The following is a 16,933-nucleotide window of genomic DNA, read 5'->3' on the forward strand; positions in this document are numbered from 1 at the left end:
AAATGTTATCTTTCATTTTTATTTTCTGCATTCTAAATACAAGAGGCAAGCATCTAAATCAGTATCTATTTACACGCTAATACAGCACTGCATTTTCCAACTAGCTGCCAGATATTTCAGTCCAGTGTTCCACTCTCACCTACATACCCAACTACCTAAAACCAAATACCTTATCTTTCCCTTAGCCCCAAATCCCTTGAATCTATTCCTTCTCTTAAAATTCCAACTTCTACTAATACAATCACTTTAATAATAAAGTCTCAAATTGCTTACAAAGATCATATTATTAGTTAAAATAGTATTATATCCAGCTACTCTTCTTTGAATATATACCTAAAGCAAAGAACACACTTGGCGTAAATAGAGGCTTATCTGGATCATATATTATCCTCATGCCTTACAGAGTATGCAGGACAGGGCTCTTTCTCATTAAGAGAGAACCTGTTTTAATATCTCACTGCTTAAATTTATTTCCTTTTGTCTTTCATCCTCCAATCCCTTTCATCAAAAACATCCTTCCTTAACCCCTTGAGATTTTGTCATAACTCAGTATGCATGTAGTGTCTGTGCTCATGGGGTAAGTGGGAGACACAAAGGGAAAAGTTCACCATTATAGGCAACTCTGAAAATATAGAGCTTATATATTCACATAAAACTTGCAAAAAGACCTCAGAGACTTCATGCAAATTAGTAAATCTTACATTAGAACAAGAAATAGTCCTGACAATCTCATGTGTTCAGTGTTCTTCAGTTTACAGAATGTTTTTATGCCTATGAATTCATTGAACATATCAGAGAAGCTATTGCCCACTTTAATCTTAAATTATTTATATTTAAATAAGCACAAAATACCCTGGGTGCTTCAGGCTCACACCATAGAGTTACTCCTTACCTTCTACTCGAAGCATTGTTCAGTTTTGTGAAGGCAACACTCTGGTGCTTTATTCCTAGTTTTAAAAGTCTATACGCTTCTTTGGAATCAGATACTTGAACCCATTGTAAATCTTTAAAAAATAAAGAGGACAAATAGCAATTTATAAAAACACAGCATTTGTTGTGTAATGTAATCTCTTTGAAGATTTGTTATCTCTTTTCCCAAAAACACATAATGAATCTTTCTTTTAATAACATGCCCTAGGTGGAGTCAATTCAACTATTCCATACTCCACTAGAAAAGAGGTACACACAAGGATATTATAATGATTTTCCAGTACTTAAGTTGTATACAAACACACAAAGTAAGTATTCTTCAAGAGTCTACCAAAGGGAAAATTAAAAATAGGTAAGATTCCTTAGAACTAGACATGCAGGAAAAAAAAAAGACAAAATACAGTACAGATTTAACGTACAAAATTACCTAGCCGTGAGACATTACAGATTACAATTCATTAGTGAATCATGAAATCAAATTCATTGAGTCACAACCAGCACTTTGTAGAGTACAGAAAACATGAATGTGCATTCCTTATAGTAAAGTTGAGTACAATTAATGAAACTTTGAGTTGTAAACACATACACATATACAGATGCAGACACTGGGTCATAATGTTAATACATGTATGTTATTAATCATGTATGTATTTCCTACTGTGAGTAGCAGTTTTAAAAGGTTGGAAAACACCACTGTGGATGAAACAGAAACATTTTCATAGCTCCAAAGTTTGGACACTTACGAACCAGCAGAATAATGTAAATATTAACACACAGCATTCCCATCCCCAAAACCCAATCAGTGATACTCAAGCAAACACAATATTAAACTAGACCCCTAAGACATACTTCCAAAGCACAAACTTCTCTTACGATCTTGATGTTAATAATTAATATAAATATAAATATAACATAATATAATCTAAATATAAAACTTTTAAAATTTCCAGTTTGTCTTCCTATAGCTTTAACAAAGCCTAGAAAAGAACTTCAGAACAATAAAATAGAAAATACTCATTAGTATACCTTTTATAAAAGAATAGCCCTTTATATCTTGGGAAAGGCGTAGTATCTTTCTCTTTTGGAACTTAGATGATACAGGAACAAACAAGTCATAAATACATTCGTTGTAAATCTCAAAGAAAGAAACCCACACAGAAAACTTTATATTATTTTCCATATTCAAGCTAGCTTGTTCACAATCTTTCATGGATTCTTCAAAATCTGGGATATTCAAAGAATTTGTTAAACTTCCTACAAAAAATAAAAGAGGATCATCACAAAATTAAGCATTTGACTAAAAATGAGACAATAGGACAGACAAGATTACTGGACTTGAAAAACTAAGTATCCTTAATCTTTTGACCAGAAATGTGAAATATTTTCTTGCATCCACACAGATGTAAACAAGATTTGTATTAACCAAGGTTTGGCTTCTTTCTTTTCTTTTTGAAAGTACGCTGATGAACCAAATTGAAAGTAAATGTAAAGGACAGAAAAACTACTGTCTCTTGAATTCAACATGAAAAGTTACAACCAGTGAAAGAGATATCTGTGATATTAAATCCAAATAAAACCTTACAGTGACTGACATTTCATATAGTTATGTACCATTTACCAAGTATTACTATGTCATTAAAGAAATTAAACACTAGGAGTGATTCAAAAATTAAAAGCTTTTCATTGTATTTCATATAATCAACACTTTAAAGCTAAGTGAGAAAGGAAACCTTACCATAAAGAGTATCATCACTGTCATTATGTATAACAACCTAAAAAAGAAAGATGTTTTTAATCTTTATATCTCTAATAAAAATCTTTAATCTTTAATAAAAGCCATTGTTAAATAACCACTATATTAATTATCTATCCAAAAAGTCACCAACCAAACCACAACCTTTCATCTACTCAATTCAATGACCTCGTCTATTAATTTTTTTACTAGTTAAATAATACATTCACATAATAGGAAATTTTGGAAACTACAGAAGAGTATCAAAAAGAATATCATCATGGGGCTGGCCCCGTGGCCGAGTGGTTAAGTTCGCGTGCTCCGCTGCAGGCGGCCCAGTGTTTCGTTGGTTCGAATCCTGGGCGCGGACATGGCACTGCTCATCAAACCATGCTGAGGCAGTGTCCCACATGCCACAACTAGAAGGACCCACAACGAAGAATATACAACTATGTACTGGGGGGCTTTGGGGAGAAAAAGGAAAAAATAAAATCTTAAAACCAAAAAAAAAAAAAAGGGGGCTGGCCCCGTGGCCGAGTGGTTAAGTTCGCGCGCTCCGCTGCAGGCGTCCCAGTGTTTCGTTGGTTCGAATCCTGGGCGCGGACATGGCACTGCTCGTCAGACCACGCTGAGGCAGCGTCCCACATACCACAACTAGAAGAACCCACAACGAGAAATATACAACTATGTACTGGGGGGCTTTGGGGAGAAAAAGGAAAAAATAAAATCTTTAAAAAAAAAAAAAGAATATCATCATATATAATCCCTGTCACTCAAGAGGCAATTACTATTAATATTTCAATATATTCCTTTCTATTCCTTTCCCCACACTTATTATACTGTAAGTTTTTTCTTTCTATAATTAAAAATTACTTGTAAACATTTGGTGGCTGCATAATTTAATAGTTGTGAAATGACAATTATTTCTCTATTCTGTACATTTATATTACGAAGTTTTGTTGGTACATACTACGATAAACAATATATTATTTTTTGTTCTGCATTCTAATTATTTCCTTAGGATGTATACCTAAACCTGAATTGGGAGATGAAAACATACAAAAATATTTTAAGTTCTTATTCTTAATATAGTATTACCAAATTGCTTTCTAGAAACATATTCTGTAAACAATGTATGAAAATGTGTATTTTTTTAACATTTTAATAATTTCACAGGCAAAATAATATTTTATTTTAACTGCATAACTTGTTAGGAAAAATGTTTTTCATTAATGACTTTAATTTCCTCTATGAATTATCTAAGCAATTATCCACCGATCTCCATAATTTTTGTTTAAAACACTCTTTTACTTTCAGAGATCATATCATGGACTCTGAACTTTGAACTCCACTAAGTAACAACTTTTTATTACCTTGAAACACTGATTTCTAAATGTCTTAAAGAAAGAAACCTCATTGATATTTTGAAAATACTTAAAAAGCTGTTAATAGCTTTTAACAACCTTGACTAGGATAGATGCCTGAAAACATAACACAAAATGGAGAAGGCACAAGAGGAATAAATAGACAAGTATAACTTTATAAAAGCAATTTTTCATGAAAAACTAATAAAAAAAGAAAGTAAGAAAGGAAGTAAACATATAATCTAACAGATAACAGACGTGTATTAAGGTAGTAAGTGATTTAATATATGTCAAATGAAAGAGCAAGTTACAGAACATAGGTATATTAAAATCTCATTTAAAAAAAGGCTATATCCTGGGGCTGGCCCCGTGGCCGAGTGGTTAAGTCCGCGCGCTCCGCTGCAGGCAGCCCAGTGTTTCGTTGGTTCGAATCCTGGGCGCGGACATGACACTGCTCATCAAACCATGCTGAGGCAGCGTCCCACATGCCACAACTAGAAGGACCCACAACGAAGAATATACAACTATGTACCGGGAGGCTTTGGGGAGAAAAAGGAAAAAATAAAATCTTTAAAAAAAAAAGCTATATCCTACACAAAGAAAAAGATATGAATACACATGCAACTATATACGACTGCGTTTGTGTGTGTATATACAGACACATACAGAAAACTCTGTATACAGATTTTGTAGAGAAAAAGATTAAAAAGAATACTTTCCAATCTGTTTATGGTGGTTTTCTCTTTAGGAATGGAATTATAAGAAATTTTCACTTTTTATTTTTCACATTCCCCTGTTTAGTGTCTGTGTATACATATTACTTTTATAATTAAAAAAAGAATTTTTAAGAATCATTACATAGAAAATACAATGTTGCTTCTACAACAACAAAAAGATTTCAGAACCATTTACATTTGTGCTATTTGAACATTTCTGCTATTTGTACAATATAAAATGTCTTCAAACAATTTTTTTTTTTGGCACCTGAGCTAACATCTGTTGCCAATCTTTTTTTTTTCTTCTTCGTCTTCTTCCCAAAGCCCACCAGTACATAGTTGTATATTCTCGTTGTAGGTACCTCCGGTTGTGCTCTGTGGGACCCCGCCCCAGCATGGCCTGACAAGTGGTGCTAGGTCCACACCCAGGACCCGAACCAGCAAAATCCCGGGCTACTGAAGTGGAGTGCATGAACTTAAACCACTCAGCCACGGGGCCAGCCCCTTCAAACAAGCTTTTAATACTTTTCTCAAAAAGAAAAGTCAACCACCACAACCACAAAACATTCCAATATAGGCTGAAACAAACTGAAGAGCTTATAAAAGGTCAAGATTTATATGTATTTTACATACTAAAATACTTCCATACCTCTTTAATTTGCCGAAGCAATGCACTTTTGCTAGCAACTTCTTCTTTCTCTTGGTCTGGTGATAACCGTAAGTATTCTCTGGACCTATGTGGTTTAAGGTTCACCTTTGTATACAGTCTTTCCCGAAGACTATCAAATAATACATTCAAAGTTCGAGGCAGAATGCCAATATTTTCTTCTGTGCCTGTGAAAAGAATTCTTGTTTTTACTCTCTTGGAATATTAGGAAAGCGGAAACACTCCTGGACTACCAAGGCTCCTTCTATATCACCAATGGACAACAGGAAGCAGCTAAGACAAAGTGAGAGAAGCTGAAGGATTACTCAGTCTTCCATCACTTTGGTCTTTACCCTATAATCGACATTTTACCAACTATTATTATGAGGCAAAACCTGAAATTTTACATTCAGATCAGGCCATAAGACGTGCAATCACTCATAATCACGAAGTATAAAAGTAAAATGAAATAAGTGTTTCCCTGGATACCCATGCTTAATTCACCATGTCACATCAATAGTTATTCTGAACTTTCATTGTCATCTAATTCTCTATCACATGGGTAAAGTAGTTTCACAAATTAATTAAATCGATCTGAATTAAAAGCCATTGGCAATACACATCCAATATGCTACTACTACAAAAAATGGAGCTAATGTACTAGGTAATGGAAACATACCTACATGCAAGTATTATGAAAATGAGTGAATATTAGTGCTTTTTTTCCTTTCCAGCAAAAATAAAACAATTTACCTTGAAATGTGTAAGTTTTTCCTGAATTGGTTAGCCCATAAGTAAAAATCAGCCGACTCTGTCCTTTCAAGAGGTCTTTCACTGGTTGCATAATGCAACCCTGGAAGAATTCCTTCTGTGTAGTTTTCGGGCCAAACACCTAAATTAGAATTTTTTTAAAACAAGTTTTTTAGAAAACTCAAGTTAACACTGACAATGAGTTCTACCCTCTCTCTCATGTTTTAAAAATTAAAAAGATTTGTTTTCTAAGATTCATTCTTAAAATAGGAACCATATCCCCAACCCCCACAAAAGCGTAACTACTGAGTTTTCAAAACAGAAATCTGACCCAGCCAATCAAGTTTTCATCGAAATTTTGAAAAGAACATTTCTAAAAAGAAGGATTTTAAGAACTATACAGTGATCTATTTACCTCCAATTATATATTTACAGACCTGAAATTTGAGTCCTACCCTTAAGAAAAAAATACACACGCCAAAGATCTAAGTTCCCTAAGTGCAAGATATACATATAGTTCATTATTATACAATTATGTAGAAATTTAGCCTAAGCCAAGTCTCTTTCACTTAAAAGAAAAATCTTCAGTTTCACATGGTTACTTACCTTGGAAAAGGTGAATTTCTGTGCCATCTGCCCAGAGCTTTTCTCACTTAACCGACCAAGGACGCTTTGAGGATCTTTCAGCAAAACAGTGTGTGAGTCCAGAATATACACACAGCCCTAGAGCACATAAATCAATAAATAAAATAAACCCACAACAAATAAATAAAAACAGTAGTATTTTATCCATTTAATGAAAGTAGAATATTTAATTCCAATTAAATTCAACACAAACCTCAGATTCATGTTCTTTTTCTGACTGTGTGAAGGGTCTTATTCGAAGACAAACCTGGAGATAATCTTTGGATTCCAAACTGTTTGCCTTAAAAAAGAGTACAAAATAACTGTATTTAAAAAATACAAAATGCAGTTTTTCAGAGATCGTCTGTGTTTAAAGTGGCTGATTGTTACATAATCTGAGACTACGCAGAACCTCTAAGCAAACAGTCTTCTGTTTTTAACCTTTTTGTGCTTAAAGAAAAGCAAACCTGTTTCTGAAAAAAAAATACATCACAAAAGATTTAATTTCCTCCACCTTCTACATTTATACTTTAAGTTTTTAATAAGCCTTTTTCTCATAAAATCCTAACCTTTAAAACTAATAAAAATAACAGGGCTCTAAGTCACTAAAAACATAGAACTCTAGAATAAATCACAAATAACAAGAATAGTCTATTAATCCAAATGTCCAATTCCACCAAACAGTTAGAATTTTTTTGCTGCTTCCTTTGGGGAAGAAATGAGCTTAGTTCATTTTAGAAAATAATTTTAAAGAAATGTTTTAATTTTTTTTAAAAAGGAAAAAGGAAGACACAAGAAGTAGAAAAATCTGAATAATCCTATGTCTATTATAGAAATTCAATTTACATTCAAACAAATAATCCCACAAAAAAACTCCGAGCCCCAGTAATTCATTGGTATATTCTCTCAAACATTAGGATATAATCATATAAATTGTAGATAAACTCTTTAAGAAAGAGAATACTTCTCAACTAATTTTGAGTTTGACATAATCCTAACAACAATCTGACAGAGATATCTTCAGGAAAAAATTACATAACAATATCCCTAATTAAGATAGATGCAAAAAGGGGGCCAGCCCCATGGCTGAGTGGTTAAGTTCGCATGCTCCACTTCAGCAGCCCAGGGTTCACCAGTTCAGGTCCTGGGCGCAGACCAATACACCGCTCATGAAGCCATGCTGTGGTGACATCCCACAAAGAAGAACTAGAATGACCTACAACTAGGATATACAACTATGCACTGGGGCTTTGGGGAGGAAAAAAAAATACAAAGAGGAAGATTGGCAACAGACGTTAGCTCAAAGCCAATCTTCCTCACCAAAAAGAAAAAAGATAGATGCAAAAATTCCCTAACAAAATATTACCCAATATATAAAATAGGTAGTACATCATGACCAAAAAAGGTTTATCCCAGGAGTGCAAGGTCAATTTGACATTCAAAAATCAATTAGGGTAACTAACCACATTAAAAGAATAAATGAAAAGAAAGTTTTATCTCTAATAGATGTAAAAAAAGCATTTGAATGATGATATGAATTGACATATGTATTCAAGATCCATTCATAAGAATTCTTGGCAAACTGGATTAAAAGGGAACTTCCTTAATCTGATAAAGGGCATTTACAAAAAACCTATAGCTAACATCATACTTAATGGTGAAAGGGTAAATCTAAGATGAGTAACAAGACAGGAATTTCTACTCTCACTACTTCTGCTTTATACTAGAGGTTCCAGACAATGTAATCAGGCAAAAAAAAAAAAAAGAAAAGAAAGGAAATAAAAGTTATCCCAATTGGGAAGAAATAAAACTGTCTTTATTCACAGATAACATGAACATCCACATAAAAAAATCCAACAAAATCTACAAAAAGTTACTAGAACTATTAAATGAGTTTAGCAATGTAGCATGATACAAGATCAATATGCAAAACCAACTGTTTTTCTATATACTGGGAAGAAACAGAAATTGATTTTACACAGCAATACCATTTGCAATTGCATCAAAAATTATGAAATACCTAGGGATAAATCTTACATAAGATGTAAAAGACCAATACACTAATAACTACAAAACGTTGCTCAGAGAAATTAGAGGAGTTCAAAATAAATGGAGACACACGTTGTTCATCATTCAATAGACTCAATATTGTTAAAACGTCAATTCTTCTGAAACTGATCTACACATTCAATGAAGTTGCAATCAAAATCCCAGGCTTTTTTTGTAGCAATTGACAAGCTCATTTAAAATTTCACATAGAAATGCAAAGTACCTAGAATAGTCAAAACAAGTCTAAAAAGAGAAGAAATTTGGTGGACTAACACTACCTGATTTCAACACTTATTTTAAAGCTACAGTAATCAAAACAGTGCAGGAAAACAAATAGATCAATAAAACAGAATAGAATATTCAGAAATAAATCCTTATATACAAGGACATTTGATTTACGACAAAGGTGCAAAGGAAATGCAGCACAAAAAGATAGCTTTTTCAACAAATTGTGCTAGAAAAATTGGATATCTACATATAAAAAAATAAGAATTTGGATACACATCTCACATTGTACATAAAAATTATTTCAAAATGAATCATAGACCTAAACATAAAACTAAAACTATAAAACTTCTAAAAGAAAACACAGAATAAAATCATTGTGGCAAAGATTTGAGTTAGGAAAAGATTTCTTAGATATGACATCAAAAGCACAATCCATAATAGAACAAATTGATAAAACGGGTTTCATCAAAATTAAAAACTTCTCTTCAATAAACACTGCTAGGGGATAAAAAGACAAGCCACAGACTGGGAGAAAATATTTGCAAAGGATATAGCTGATATGTATCTGGAAAATACTATAAAGAACACTTAATAATAAGAAAACGACTCAATTTTTTTAAATGAGCAAAAGATTTAAATCAACATTTTACCAAAGAAGATACACAAATGGCAAATATGCACATGAAAACATATTCAACATTTTTAGTTGTTAGGTAAACAAAAATACCAATTAGATACCAATACATACCTATTAAAATGGCTAAAATAAAGAAACTACTCAGAGGCTGGCCTAGTGGTATAGTGGTTAAGTTCGTGCGCTCCACTTTGGGGACCCAGAGTTCACCAGTTCAGATCCCGGGCGCAGACCTATGCACCACTTACCAAGCCATGCTGTGGCAGGCATCCCACATATAAAGTAGACGAAGATAGGCACAGATGTTAGGTCAGGGCCAATCTTCCTTAGCAAAAAAGAGAAGGATTGGTGGCAGATGTTAGCTCACAGCTAATCTTCCTCAAAACAAAAGAAACTACTCAGAATAGCCAATATAAAATTGAAAGAGAAGAACAAAGCTGGAGGACTGACAACATCTGACTTCAAGACAGACTATAAAGCTACAGTAATCAAGACAGTGTAGTTTTGGCAAAAGAAAAAAATCAATCAATAGAACAACACAGAGAGTCTAAAAATGGATCCACATGAATACAGTCAACTGATCTTTGACAAAGAAGCAAAGGCAATACAATGGAACAAAGACAGTCTTTTCAACAAATGGTGCTGGAACAACGGGACATCCACATGCAAAAAAATTCACCTAGACACAGTCTTTACATCCTTCACAGAAATTAACTCAAAATGGATACAAATCTAAATGTAAAACACAAAACTATTAAAGGCCTAGAAATCCTACATGACCCTTGGCTTGGTAATGACTTTTTAGATTCAACACAAAAGGCACGATCCATTAAGAAATAACGGACAAGCTGGATCTCCTTAAAATCAAAAATTTCCGCTCTGTGAAAGACACTGCCAAGAGAACGAAAAGACAAGCCATAAACTTGGAGAAAATATGTCCGAAAGATCTGTCAAATAAAGGAGTTTTATCCAAAATATACAAAGAACTCCTAAAACTCAACAATAAGAACACAAACAACCTGATTAAAAAATGGGCCAAAGATCGTAACAGGCACCTCACCAAAGAAGATAAACAGATGGCAAATAAGCATATGAAAAGATGTTCCACATCATACATCATCAGGGAAATGCAAATTAAAACAACAGTGAGATACCGCTATACACATATAAGAATGGCCAAAATCTGGAACACTGACAACACCAAATGCTGATGAGGACATAGAGCAATAGGAACTCTCATTCACTGATGTTGGGAATGCAAAATGGTACAACCACTTTGGAAGACAGTTTAGCAGTTCCTTACAAAACTAAACATAATCTTGCCGTGTGATCCAGCAATTGTGTTCCTTGGTATTTACCCAAAAAAAGTGAAAAGCTATGTCCACACAAAAACCTGCATATAGATGTTTACTGAAGCTTTATTCACAATTGCCAAAACTTCTAACAAGCAGATGTCCTTCAGTAGGTGAATGGATAAATAAACTGAGGTACATCCACCAATGGAATACTATTCAGTACTAAAAAGAAATGAGCTATCAAGCTATGAAAAGACATGGAAGGAAACTTACATGCATATTACTAAGTGAAAGAAGCCAATCTGAAAAGGCTATATACTGTATGATTCTAACAATATGATGTTCTGGAAAACGCAAAACTATGGAGACAGTTAAAAAATCAGTGGTTGGTGGGGTGAGGAAGGGATGAACACGCAGACCACAGAGGACTTGTAGGCAGTGAAAATACTCTGTACAATCTCATAATGGTGGATACATGTCATTATACATTTGTCCAAACTTGTAGAAGGTACAACATGAAGAGTGAAATTATGTAAACGATGGACTCTGGGTGACAATGATGTGTCAATGCAGGTTCATCAACTGTTACAAATGTACCACTCTGATGGAGGATGCTGATAATGGGGGAAGCTATGTATGTGAGGCAGCAGAGGGTATATGAGAAATCTCTGTACGTTCTGCTCGATTTTGCTGTGAAAATAAAACCGCTCTAAAAAATACAGTCTATTTTAAAATAAATAAATAAATAAAAGGATTGACTATACCAAGTGTTGGTGAGGAGGTAGAGGAAGGAAGAACTCTCATATACTGCTGCTGGAAATGTAAAATGATATTATCACTTTGGAAAAGTTTGGTAGTTTCTTAAAAATGATCCCGCCATTCTATCCCTGGGTATCCAAGAAAAAAAGGAAATATATGTCGATAAAAAGATCTGTACACAAATGTTCCTAGAAGCTTTGTTTGTAATGGCCAAAAACTGTGAGCACAAACGTCCATCAGCAAGTGAATGGATAAACAAATTGCAGCATATCCAAACAATGAACAATAAAAAGGAATGATTTATGGATGCACACAACATGCATGAAACTCAAAATAATTACGAGTGAATGAACCAGATCCCCTCACCAAAAAAAAGAGTATATACTTTATGATTCCACTTATATAAAGTTCTAGAAAGTGCAAACTAATGTATACTGAGAGAACCCTGAGCAGTGGTTACCTGGAAGTGTAATGGGAAGGAGGGATTACAAGGAGGCACAAGAAAACTTTCAGCGGTGATAGAGATATTCACTATCTTGATTAGAGCAACGGTCTCATGAGCATATGCATATGTTAAAACTTGTCAAACTCTATACTTCAAACGTGCAGTTTATTGCACGACAAAGCTGTTAAAAATATAACTTACAACAGCATCAAATACCATGAAATGTCTACAAACATACTTAACAAAAGATACAAAAGACCTCTACACTAAGTACAAAACATTGCTAAGACTTCAGAGACCTAAATAAATGGAGAAATAGACTGTGCTCATGGATTAAAACACTCAATATTATCAAAATGACAATTCTTTCAAATTAATTTATAGATTCAATGCAATCCCAGTCAAAAATCGCAACAGGCTGTTTTGTAGAAACTGGTTAAGTCAATTCTCTTAAGAATATGCAAAAAACCTAGAAGACCCAAAATATTCCTAAAAAAGAAAAGCAAAGCTGGAGAATTCACACTATCTGATTTCAAGAATTTTAGCTACAAAAACAGATAGTGAAGTATAGGCATTAAGGATACACAAAAAGCTCAAGGGAAGAGAATAATCCAGAAATAGACCCACACATAGATATACAGTCATGTGATTGTCAACAAAGGTACCAAAATAATTTAATGGGGAAAGAAAGCCTTTTCAACACATAATGCTGAAGTGATTAGATATGGAGTTCTCAAAAAAAAAAAAAATCAACTTGGACCCCTACATCAACTATACACAAAAAATAATTCCAGATGGGTAACAAATATAACCATTAAAACAAAAGCTATAACCATTTCTAGAAGAAAATGTACAAAAAAATCTTCACAACCTTGGGCAAATATTTCTTAGAGAGGACACACAAAATAAGTCATCATAAAAAGAAAAAAAGTTAAACTGGACTTCTTTAAAGTTAAAAATCTCTGCTAGACACCATTACTCCAATAAAGTACACATATCCACAATATAAAGATTGCTCACAAATCAATAAGAAGACAAACAACCTAATTTTTTAAATGGGAAAATGATTTGAAGAGACATTTTACAAAAAAACGTATAGGAACGACCAACAAATATTTGAAAAAGTGCTCATTAGGGAAATGCAAGCTAGAACTGCAATAAAGTACTACTACACACTCCCAAAATTACCAAGTGTTGGCAAAGAGGTGGAGAAACTGGAACCCACATGCCTTGCTGGTGTTGGTAAAGCCACCTTGGAAAGCAGTTTAGAAGTTTCTTATGAAGTTAAATATGCACTTACCATTTGACCCAAGGATTCTATTCCTAAGTATTTACCCAAGAGAAATGAAAACACAAGTTCACAGACAGGCTTCCTCATGAATGTTCCAAGCAGTATTATTTGCAATGGCCCAAAAGCAGAAACCACCCAAATGTCCATCAAATTGTAAATGGAAATGTGGCATATCTGCAAAATGGACTACTACGTAGCAATTAAAAGTAACAAATTACTGATACATGATAAATCTCAAAAACATAATGCCAAGTTAGGGGTCAGCAAATTTTTTCTATAAAGAACCAGATAACTAATATTTTAGGCTCTACAGGCCCTACAGTCTCTGTCACCACTACTCATCTCTGCCATTAAAGTGAAAAGGCAGATTTAGAAAACAAGTAAACCAACAACTATGGCTGTGATGCAACAAAACTTGATATTTACAAATAGTGAAGTTTGAATTTCATATAATTGTCATGTCATGAAACATTATTTTTCTTCAACCATTTAAAAATGTAAAAACCATTCTTAGCTTGTGAGCAACACAAAAACAGGCCATTGTTTACCAAACCTTGTGTTAAGTGAAAGAAGGTAGACACAAAAGACTTCATAATGCGTGATTCCATTTATATACCAAGATGCACTTATCCCTTCCTCCCTTTCTTTCTTTCTTTATCATTAAATGAGCTAAAGTACGAGAGCCTGGCACATCACGGATACTGAATAAGTATTACTCTTTTATCTGTGTTCCTTATACTCCCCTTTCCTCTTCCATCCTTCTTTATAAAATGGGTTAGTCCATCTTTCTAAGGCATCAAAATTAACAACAGAATACAAATGGATCGAAAAGTAAATGTATAAGAAAAAATCTACAAAGACACAGAGTGAATATTACAGTGGTAGTAGGTAGGGTGGTGGAAAGACTTTTACTTCTTAAATACTACTAAGTTAATTTTTAAAAACCTGTATTTTTTTTTTTAAACTAAGGCTTGCAATTCCAAGAGACATAGTGGAATACTTTACATTTTTAAGGAAATCACAGCAGTACTTGACATATGTTGGATACCATGAACTATTAGCTTGAAGTAGTTCACAGTTTCAACATTTGATCACTCTTCCTTTTGATGATGTCATATCTTTATGAAGCCGGATTTTCCAGTGCCTGCTTTGATAAAAAGTAACTACCCCAAAGCAATGAGGAATAGGAAACCAGAGTGGCAATGTCTAACCTGATTCCACAGCTTGAGAAGTTGTGCAGTGCCCAAAAGGCACCCATATCTCATTAGTAAATAACTGTGGTTATTGAAGAATGAAATTAAATATTTTTTTTGTAATTTTTTTTTCAAATGAGTACTAGGTTAGGGCATAGATAGTTATTGTTTGGACCTACTACTTGAAAAGGAACTGTTATATATTTAAGACGCCTTGAAAAAATTACTGAGATAGAAGGTTGCCTTAAAACCACAACATTTGGAAAGCTCTGCTCTAGCCATCCCTGTCCCCAAGCGTGTGTGCACGCTCACACATTTCCACTCAATCACGAAAATCAACCTAAAACTTTTCTTGTACTTACCTCAGTGCTTGAAGCAACTAAGGAAAATTCATGAGAGAGGTCAAGCTTAATGCCATCAAAATTTATTTCCGAAGGCCTTGCAATTGGGTCAGCACTAAAAACATAAGATGGTCTGGGCACCCCATCTTGATTTAAGTTAGATTCCATTCTGCAAGAATAACAGCAACTTCTTTAGACAAACTTAATAAATCAGGATGTAAGCCACCCATAGTTTTAAAAGCCTATGAGTCCAACCCACTACTTCCCTGCATAACACTAGATTTCCAGAGAAGAAAACATTAGACCGTTTCATCTACAACATGATGATCCATGGAAAAGACAAGAGATCAAATTATTTACAGATTCTGAATCAAATAATATTGGACACAGCCTACCACTACTATTCATATACTCCAACCTATGGGTAGATTCATCCGGAGAGATTTCATGAGTAAAAGTAATGCACAAAGTAAGACAGTATAAAACATTCAATCTCTGCCTGAAATCCTCCCAGAAATCAAATAGTAAGGGTCTCAGGCCGAGGGGGACTTACCTTGCATGCAATCTTGTCAAAATGCTACCCTAGTAAAGTTCCTTCTATGCTACTGCCACCTTGTGGTTATATCTTTTTCCTTGATCAGCCTTGAAACCCCCAAACTCAATAAGATAGGGTTGTTTTCGTTTTTTGCTTTTCCTAAATCTCATAAAGACAAAAGATATTACACATTTACCTTCAACATGGCCCAGCAAACCACAGGAACAACAAACCAGACAATTAAATAAGTTTAACACCTTTATTGCTTTTGTTTTTATTGTATAATCACTGATATCATGAAAATGGGAAAATAACGGCAGTTTGATGGAATATTTCAAACATGCAATTTATGGGTGAAAATTAAGAAAACGCGTATCTGATAGAGTCAAAAATAACCACTTCTCTAGAACATGGGGGGAAAGTTTGCAAAAACATTAAAGTACTGACTTGACATTTCATAACTCAAATTTCATGGAAATGCCCAGGAAACTGGAAGGTAACTTCATTCTTCACCTTCAATTAATTTTTTATTAAAAAAAAAAAGTGTTGATAAATCTTGTACAAAGTTACTTACTTAAAAAGAATATTTACCTCCTAAGAAACGTAAGGTTATAGTAGTTTATACTTGTTCATATGTTCAGTTTTCAATGAATAAACTGCTTCTTGACATGTACAAAATTATTGAGATATACTGTCACTTTCTGTACGTTTAGTCAACCTCTACTTATGCGTGGCCTCCCTAACTAGACTAGAAACTTCTTGAGGGCAAGGACCTTGTCTTATACTATTCTGTATTCCCTACAACAAATTCAGAAATTTATGTAGTGACTGTCTAATAACAAATAATGATGATAGATAAAATTCTCTATACAAAAAAAAAATATTGGTCCTACTCTTTTAGTGATGTTATCTTTAGCAACAGCAAGGTTCAAGACCTCATTTCTCATTTCAGAATCCCATGACTGAGAAACTACATCTTATCTTCTCTCCAGTGAGATTCCACGGTTGAAAACTGGTGAAAAATAACAAAATCTGCTGCTGAATGAGGTTTCTACATGTCATGCATAAAATATAGCCTCAAAAAAAAAGATCTATTCAACTAAGTGATGAGTTCCTCATATTATTTTTCAACTTGAAGTCTCAGGTCTTAAACATCTAATAAAATATACACACTGCTATGCTGCTTCCGGGTAAACATGCTACCTTGTTCTAAAAACAAAAGCAAACCTGAATTTGATCACCTTAAGCAGGGATTAAAAACAAGCTCCCCCATAAGGCATGAACTTGTGTCAACTAGTCCTTCAGCAAGGAATATTAGAGAGCTGTTGTATGCGAGATCACTGAACCAGAAAATACAACGATAGCCGAAACCCTCTACACTGGGCGATGACAGCAGTCACT

The 16,933-nt window shown here is 33.9% G+C and overlaps 1 protein-coding gene across 16 annotated transcripts in view; it reads right to left on the reverse strand.

Moving 5' to 3' along the window:
- The window catches only part of KIF20B (kinesin family member 20B), a 76,706-nt gene that overhangs the window by 58,945 nt on the left and 828 nt on the right, over positions 1-16,933 (reverse strand). For 8 of the 16 annotated variants that reach the window (XM_070224408.1, XM_023642954.2, XM_023642943.2 and 5 more), the window contains exons 2-10: positions 15,551-15,691; positions 15,019-15,166; positions 6,977-7,063; positions 6,745-6,861; positions 6,142-6,280; positions 5,392-5,576; positions 2,666-2,702; positions 1,957-2,184; positions 893-1,004 (exon numbers count right to left, since the gene is read on the reverse strand). In XM_070224408.1, the coding sequence (XP_070080509.1) occupies positions 893-1,004; positions 1,957-2,184; positions 2,666-2,702; positions 5,392-5,576; positions 6,142-6,280; positions 6,745-6,861; positions 6,977-7,063; positions 15,019-15,165 (1,052 nt within the window). In that variant the 5' untranslated portion in view covers position 15,166; positions 15,551-15,691. Of the gene's footprint in view, positions 1-892; positions 1,005-1,956; positions 2,185-2,665; positions 2,703-5,391; positions 5,577-6,141; positions 6,281-6,744; positions 6,862-6,976; positions 7,064-15,018; positions 15,167-15,550; positions 15,698-16,933 lie in introns of all 16 variants that reach the window. The other 8 variants (XM_070224404.1, XM_070224373.1, XM_070224376.1 and 5 more) reach the window with 2 other exon arrangements.

The sequence above is a fragment of the Equus caballus genome, chromosome 1 (genome assembly GCF_041296265.1).
Source record: "Equus caballus isolate H_3958 breed thoroughbred chromosome 1, TB-T2T, whole genome shotgun sequence".
Taxonomy (NCBI): Eukaryota; Metazoa; Chordata; class Mammalia; order Perissodactyla; family Equidae; genus Equus; species Equus caballus.